The 8,386-nt window shown below is 36.0% G+C and overlaps 1 protein-coding gene across 3 annotated transcripts in view; it reads right to left on the bottom strand.

The window, feature by feature from the left end:
* Window positions 1-264: 264 nt before the first annotated feature.
* The window catches only part of FBXO5 (F-box protein 5), a 14,138-nt gene continuing 6,016 nt past the window's right edge, over window positions 265-8,386 (bottom strand). Inside the window, exons 1-5 of one of the 3 annotated variants that reach the window (XM_054022655.1) lie at window positions 7,986-8,186; window positions 6,066-6,802; window positions 5,376-5,466; window positions 3,543-3,725; window positions 265-1,412 (exon numbers count right to left, since the gene is read on the bottom strand). In XM_054022655.1, the coding sequence (XP_053878630.1) occupies window positions 1,161-1,412; window positions 3,543-3,725; window positions 5,376-5,466; window positions 6,066-6,784 (1,245 nt within the window). In that variant the 5' untranslated portion in view covers window positions 6,785-6,802; window positions 7,986-8,186 and the 3' untranslated portion in view covers window positions 265-1,160. Of the gene's footprint in view, window positions 1,413-3,542; window positions 3,726-5,375; window positions 5,467-6,065; window positions 6,803-7,985; window positions 8,187-8,386 lie in introns of those variants that run through there. The other 2 variants (XM_054022654.1, XM_054022653.1) reach the window with 2 other exon arrangements.

Below are 8,386 nucleotides of genomic sequence, written 5' to 3'. Positions count from 1 at the left end.
AATGGGCTTGTTCTTGGAGTGATGAGCACTCACTTCCCATTATCTTTCATGGGAATTGCAGATGGCCTGAACCTCAGGAATAGATTCAATGTGAGTTTTACATAAAAAGGGAATGTAGAATTTTTTTTTTTTAATAATTAAACTTTTAGGGATTGGAAATCCCAAAAAATGTTAGATGTGATCTAATATTAGAAGTGATATTATGATGTAACAAAATCAAGAACTACAGGGCATCTACATTAAATTCTGTTGAAAACATTTTAATTTATTTTCACATTTACAGTACAAAAGGTAGACAGACAAATATTTAAAGTCATATTTACATATATACAAACACCTAACATTTAACATACAATTTGGAGAAAAGTGACAAACCATTTCTTTAGCAATGTCACAATATATTTTTTACTTTTTGGGATGGAGTCAGTATGGCAAGAGTCCTAGGTCATTTTGTAGCTCCTTGATCATACCAGCAGGGGAGGAATGAAGAAACACCAGTCAAATCCAAGATTAATTTCAGGTAAATCATCAGACCAGCTAGTGTTTTGAAAATTAAACTAACGTACAATTCCAATTTTAGACTGATGAGGAAAAGCTCAAACGCAAAGCACGTACTCTAAAACGAAGAGTCCCACAACTTTTTATATATAAAAGGACCTCATTAAGATGCACACTCCAATTCAAATTTCCACTGTAAACTTATTTAAAAGACTTTTCTGGAGCAATAAAATCAATTATTTAATTAAAACAAATGTAATCCTTAAAACAATTCTTCCACCGCCATTGAAAAATGCTAGCTTCAGACATGTAGGAATACTTGCCAAAAATGACCAGTTAACCTTGCTTTCTTTTTTTTTTTATATAAAGTTAATAGTTAAGAACATTTTTTAACAGACACTGTAGAATTCATATCCAAAATTTTCTTTTAAATTTTATAAATCAGTAAAAACATGTTTGGGTATGGACAAATTTCTGAAAATTCTCAAAAGTTTTTTAAAAATTGCCTATAACTGAGAAATGGATCTAGAATATTCAACTTATTTTCTTTTTAAAAACAAATATTTACTAAGAACCACTTCCACGTTCACTTTTCTTTAGGATAACTTTCATCTCTGAATTAACCTCGGTGATATAATAGCTGCTCCTGATAGCACAACAGATCACAATCTCCGCAAATTTTGTTTGCTCTTTTTGGTGCCAGGAAGAAGTCCTAGCTGAGAGCTTGATTTCACAGGTTTGCCACTTGCACAGTCTCTGGAATTGTGGTAGCAGCACAGGCACTTGGTGCAAAAGTCAAAGCTACAGCTTTCACGGCTGCATGTTGCCCTCTGTAGATAGGAGTCATATTTTGCAGGTGAGCTGCAGCGACTACAAACCTTAAGGCTTTCAGTGTTTTTCAAGGTCTTGGCAGCCTATTGGGAAAATATACATTTATTTTTAGTGAAATAATCACTGGAACAAGTAAATACACAAACAAGTCTTCCCCCTTGTTTTATAAGAGCCTGAGTTTATTAGTCTCCAGGGAATGTTGCAAGACCCTTCTTTTCTCCCTAAGGATGAGTGAAAGAGCTGGAGAGTGGTGGTGTGGAACTCTGGTGAGGATTCTGTGGTGAGGTTAATCAACTTACTAGAGTTATACTGTTAATGAGCTATTGGATATGTACAATTTTAGGGAAACAGATCTAAGACTTTTTAAAACATTGTCAAGGATAACCAAAACATTGGATTAAGAGTCTCTCATTGCAGAGTAATAAATATATAAATAAATAAATACAAATAAGGCCTGGATTCCTCAACCCTCATCTAAAGAACATATATGAGGAGGCCTCAACTACATTTACTTTCATAAGGGACAACATCCATTTAGAATTACATTCAACTTAAAACGCTGTAAATAGAACTAATATTCAGAAGTGGTGAGCACCCACCCTCTGGAAATCAGCCCCTGCCTCCCAAAAGATGCCTCAAGTTGGGCACTCAAACAGAGGCAGTCAAAAATCACTAAATCACTCTTCAGATTACATTTCAATTTTAGTCTTATGGATTTTATGGAAAACATTACACTAGAGTTTGATGTGGAATGGCGAAAAGTAGCAGCAAAAGAACAGCAACACTGAAAGTTATGAATGTGGGTTTACAGAAACTTTATACTTGTTTGTATTGGTGAAGTCAGTATCTAAATGTATCATCAGATGAAGTAACAGATCTGCCTAACCTGGACACTTCACTGTGGACTGTAATATTTGTAACTTATTCCAATTATGAAGCACTTGGTTAACCTCAAAATCATCTCTAAACAGGTAAAATACTGAATTTGCAGCAGCTATTAGCCAAGCAATACACCCAACTAAAATGAAGTAAGAAACTACTCTGATTTGAAAGACACCAGGCAAATGAACTGAACTGGAAAATTTGGAGGTTAGTACACTGTTGAACAGCAAAAGCCACTGGTCCTAAAGTGCAGATTCAGCACATTAAGGACAACAGTCCAGTGGCCAAAGTAGGAAAAAATTAGTCTTAATTTTGAGGCAAACTATAAAGACAAAACAAGAGATACAGTTTACCACAGAAACCACACAAATCTATGCTGAATGTTCCATACACCTTGATCGGGGAGGAGTGGGGGGAGATTCAGCACATGTATTTGCAATTCATCTTTAATGAGTAATTAGAATTCTCTCTTTTCACCATTTATGCTTCTTGGGAGATAGACTGGTGTGTTTAGTCAGTTTCACCATCTGGTTGACAATGCTGTTATTTGGGGAACAACATTTTTAAAACATAGTTGTCAAGAAGTTTCATTGAAACACAGATTTAGCCTAGTTTTAGAGGCATGGCTATGATCCCTTCTATACAAGATGAACTGTGTTATGAAAGGCTTCTTCAATGAAGGTTGCAGAGTAGGTGAGGCCTTACTCTTGGGTGAGTAAAGGGGCTAAGAATACAAAACAAAGTTTCAGCAGTCTCATTACAAGGAACGCTAGTATGTGCATTTTTTGAGAGTCTTTTTTCAATTCCATACAACTAGAAGTAAGAGAAGCATAGCATGGGCAGGCAATATACAGATTTCCTTCCACAGTTATGCTGATATATGTCAATCTTTAAAAATAAGCTAGTACAGGCCTATTAGTCATTGACTTTTCTTGAGTAGACACTGCTAGTCATGTTATATTACAAAGTGAGACAGTTCTTTGAGGACAGGGACTGTATCTTACTGTATGTTTGGAAAACACACTGTGCATAGATGGCAATTAGGGGGAAGCCACAAAATTACTTTTCGCTTGTGCCCTGAGCTAAGCTTTACACCCAAGTATTCTTCTTATTCAATGAAGAACATCCCATTGTATTATATAACTCCCCATTCAATTTTATACATATAGCAAAAACAGGTTCCATAATCTAAATTTGACAGTTATGCTTGGAATGTGTTACTAGCGGTTAGAGTTGCGGTGTTCATTTTAGAAACGCAAGTTAAAAACTGCTCATGTGCTATTCTTGACAGCACATCAGTAGTTGAAGAGGAATAAAAACATCAGCATTACCTCAGAAAACTCCATGTGTCGGCTGTAAGAACCATTTTGATTGCTCTGGTTGGATGCTTTGGATCTGGATGCTTTTTTGGATGAGCTGTTTGGAGGGGCTGCTGTCTGAACAGAAGCTAAAGCTGCTCGATACAGAACATATTCCCTTGTTACAGTATGTTCTGAGGGCTGTACACTACCATCCTGTCAAGAGGTAAAACGAGGTTAAGCTTTAACAAGGCTCCTCTTTAAGTAACTGTCAGAATAAAAATTTAACTTTGCTGTAAAGTAGCTGTGTTGTCTTTAAAATAAAGTATTGAGGTTTTCTTTGTAAACTTTTCTCTGGCTAGCAAGTCCATGGTAATTTTTTCAAACCTTGATAGTAAGCTATGTGGCTATCATTTTACCTGTACCTTTGGTCTAAGTAGCTATTCTCATTACTATTTTAAAGTAGGGCTGTCAAACGATTAAAAATATTAATTGCAATTAATCACAAGATTAAAAAATGTGATTAATCACAGTGTTAAACAACAGAAGACCAATTTAAATTTATTATAAATATATTTGGATGTTTTTCTACATTTTAAAATCTATTAATTTCAATTACAATGCAGAATACAAAGTGTAGAGTGCTCACTTTATATTATTTTTTATTAAAAATATTTGCATTAAAAAAATGATAAAAGAAATAGTATTTTTCAGGTCACCTCATACAAGTACTGTAGTACAATCTTTTTATCGTGAAAATGCAAAAGATAGTGCAATCTACAAGTCGAAGCATGAAGGGGCATAGGAGCATTCAGCATATCTGGCACATAAATGCCGGCTACAACAGTAAAAAGAAGAACAGGAGTACTTGTGGCACCTTAGAGACTAACAAATTGGTGCCACAAGTACTCCTGTTCTTCTTTTTGCGGATACAGACTAACACGGCTGTTACTCTGAAACTCGGCTATAACAGTGCCATACAAACACCTATTCTCACTTTCAGGTGACATTGTAAACAAGAAACGATCAGCACTACATCCCGTAAATATAAACAAACCTATTTATCTTAGCAATTAGCTGAACGAGAAGTAGGACTGAGCGAACTTGTAGGCTCTAACGTTTTACATTGCACTCAAAAACAAAATATTATGTAAAAAAATAATTCTACATTTGTAAGTTGCACTTTCACAACAAAGAGATTGCACTGCAGAACTGAAAAATACTATTTCTTTTTTACAGTGGAAGTGAGCACTGTACATTGTATTCTGTGTAATTAAAATGAATTATATTTGAAAATTGGTATCTATTATTTAAATTGATATCTATTATTGTTAACAATGCGATTAAAACAGATTTTTTTTAATCGAGTTAATTTGTTTCGAGTTAATTGCTTGAGTTAACTGCAATTAATGGATAGCCCTATTTTAAACATCCAAGGGACAACATGGTTTAGGCCACCATTAACTTCAATAGTCTTCAATTATGCTGAACATTATTTCCAAGTTACCACAACTTTTAACCATTTAGACAAATCATGAGTCAACAGCAAAATTTTAAAACAAAACAATTTTTTCATCAATATTTTGTTGTGATGAATAGGAATGTTTGTATCTTTTCCACCAAGAAGTGAACTTTTAGTTCAGATTTTTCAGGTTTGCACTTCAGGTTAAAAAAAAGGATGTCAACCTGAACAAGATTTCAACACCTCAGTTTAAATATCACAGGACCCAGCTTAGAGAACACATTTTCAATATATAATCAAAAATTTTTTAAGATCTTCATCCTCAAGAGCCACAGCTAGCCCTCAGGCAACAGGTTGTATATCACTGATTCAGATTTAAGTAGTTATCAAATGAAGGAACTTACAGAAAGGCTTTTCATTGCTTTACTATACACTTGGAAAGCCCATTTATCTTCCTTCAGAATTTTCTTCCATGTTGGACTCACTTTAGCCACACTGTAGTGAAAACACAAACATCTTAACAACTTCTGAAAGTAAAAAAGAAACTTGTTGCGCAACAATATGCCCAAGATCTAGTCCACTAATGTAAGTGTCCTCAAGAGACTGAGTCCACACCCTCTCCCTCCTCCCTGCCCCCCCTTTCAAGAGGCAGGCTACTCCATCACCTCATTACTATTTATATCTGGCAGTACTCAAAATGTCCTAGACTTGTGCAATATAAAAGGTGACAGGGTGCCTGTCCCAATGAGCTTACCATATGAATGGAGAAGAAAATTTTTTAAAATTTTGAACAGGCAAATAAACATTGTGTCATGATAAGGGTGGATGAGCAAATTTTGGTAGCTTTTCCTGGTAGTTTTGTAGAGCTGGAGTATTATATATTATAAGTTTTCTATGAAAGATGCACATCACTACTATATAGGAACATGCATCATGTTGAGTAATGCAACTTTTCAGAATACTTTTGAAGTCATAACATAATACTAACCAATGTGCAGAAGTCAAGCTCATATGGACAGAGCAGCAACCCTGCTGGTTCCCACTAGCACTATCCCTTTCCCAATGACAAACTCCCACAAGGTTAGTAAACTTACTTTATTAAATCCATCTCCTCAAGATGTCTTAAGATGTTTGCTAAAAGATGTCTGAGATCCCTTTGGAAAAGTTCACCAAGAATATCTATTGCATTTAATCCCATTTTCCTGCCAATTAGATTCCTAAGTCCAACGCTTCCCCGGGAAACAATTCTGTCCACAATAGCCCATGATTTAAGATTTCTTTTACCACTTTTTTTCAAAGTTGAGCAAACCAGTTCTTCAAAATGGGTAACTGGTAGCAAGTTTTTTTTGGAAAGCTGTGCTTGGCTTTGGTTCATGAGACAGTGATTTGGTGTGCCATATATATTTCCCGCCAGTAGTATACTGTCCTCATGTTCTGTTGGATCATTGTACTCGCTGCTCAACATAGAGGAGTAACCACTCTCCTCATTAAACCTACTGTTTTCTAATGTCTCCATTTCACAGGCACCTTCCCCAGATCTGTACAATACTTGCTGGTTTTCTTTGTTATGTACAAGCCTTCCTTCAGTTTTGTGGTCAAAATTCCTGGGGGTTGCATTCTGCAGTTCACTATGCAATAGCCTCTGAGATTCTTTAACACAGTCTTTACAAGAGCCTTCCTCATAATTCGAGATAGAGGATTCTTCTAGTCTTTTCTTTACTGCATCAGTCTTTAACTCTGCGAGTCCAGAACGGACATGGTTACAATTAAAATCACATTTCATTTTGGCAGAGTGGTTAAGGTTTGCTTTCATTATTTTCTGGTTTGTATCCTGCAACAAAACAAAAAAGTATTAATCCAAAACATCATTACCCAGAGCAAGTCAGTTGCACAGTTAATCCACATTTCTCTACGGCAAACAAGTATTGTAGTCTTCCACCTAAGTGATGAGATTCCCTGTGACAAGAGGATTCACTAATCCCTATGCTAAAAGTACACAACACCAAGAAGAAAATGTTTAAATTGGAAGACATATACCGTCTTATAAATACCAGGACAACCTGCCAAACTACTTGGCTCACCTGTCCATCTAAAATTCATCCTATATAGAAATGCTCTAAGAACCTATCAATACAAGACATCCGTCCTTTCCCAAGAGGCCTTTACTCAAAGAAAAACATTCAAATAAATGTTTGTATCAAATTTAATACTACAGAATAGATTATGATGATCTTTTTAATGAAACAGTAAGTAAAAAATGTATTTGAATGTTTCACCATGCGTCTTACACTAATGGACAATTTGTATCAATTTCCAGTTTTCCACAGAATACACACCTATTCTCCTATACCTTCTGAGATGTCTGGGATGGAGAGTATTACCTTCTCACTAGCTGCTAGATAGCATAAGTGGGGAGGGGGAGCTTTCCTCTCTATCCTAACAAAAAAATGCTGTGAAGGAGGGAAAGGTATCACATAGCTCCGCTTCATTTCTTTTCATAGTAGATAAACTCCATTTTATAGTTTCTCTATTTCTCTCCTGCAGACATGAAACTCCAGAGTATCTTGGACCATCTGGTATGTGCCTGGTCAGCCAGCTGCTCTGCATTGACTGAGTGAGCATGTGTCCCTGAGCTGAAGTTCTACTTATACTGTCTGAATTTAGTCAGAGCCAGTTCTTTTAATGGGGCTCCACAAAGACCCAAATTCCATAACTGGGAATTCCATCTATCATTTACAAAACTGACATTCACAGCACATTTGAACCACTTGACTGCAGCCAATTTGGAATGAAATGCAAAAGCTATTTAGACCAACTCCACTATACATTTTTCAGAACAAAACTGAATAACTTCTCTAACTGAATATGCAGGAGGGTGAGTTAGTGGGCAGAATGCAATTTCCAAATTGTAATTTGGATACAATACAGGCATCACTTTTAACTCTTGCATAAAGTGCCATCAGATCTTATTATGAATAGCTAGCTCTTCTCCAAATCCACACAACAGTACTTACTGAAAATAGTACTAAAAAAAACGTCTCTTGCCAGTTTTCAAAAGCCAAGCACAGTTGGGCCAAGTCAGTACTTGAAGGAGACCCTGGGAGAGGAAAACAACACAGTGCTGTAGAAAGTCAAGTAGGTGATTCAAAATGTGGCATTCTCTCCAGAGACAGTTCTGAAGCTATACTCCAGCCTGGTGGTTAGAGCACTCTACTGCTCGAGTGCATGCCTTTCAGGTCCCAACCAGTGATAATTAAAATTCCAACAGCATCTTTTCATAAGAATAGAGTGTTACCCTGGATATAATTGTGCTAAAAATAATTCACTCAAACTTTTTTCCCCCCTGCCTTTTAGGATGGATATAATGGCACTCACTTCCTATCTTAAATGCCATGGTACAATTCAATGTATTTCC

The sequence above is a fragment of the Malaclemys terrapin genome, chromosome 3 (assembly GCF_027887155.1).
Source record: "Malaclemys terrapin pileata isolate rMalTer1 chromosome 3, rMalTer1.hap1, whole genome shotgun sequence".
NCBI lineage: Eukaryota > Metazoa > Chordata > Testudines > Emydidae > Malaclemys > Malaclemys terrapin.
This window is presented reverse-complemented; position numbering and strand designations above follow the sequence as displayed.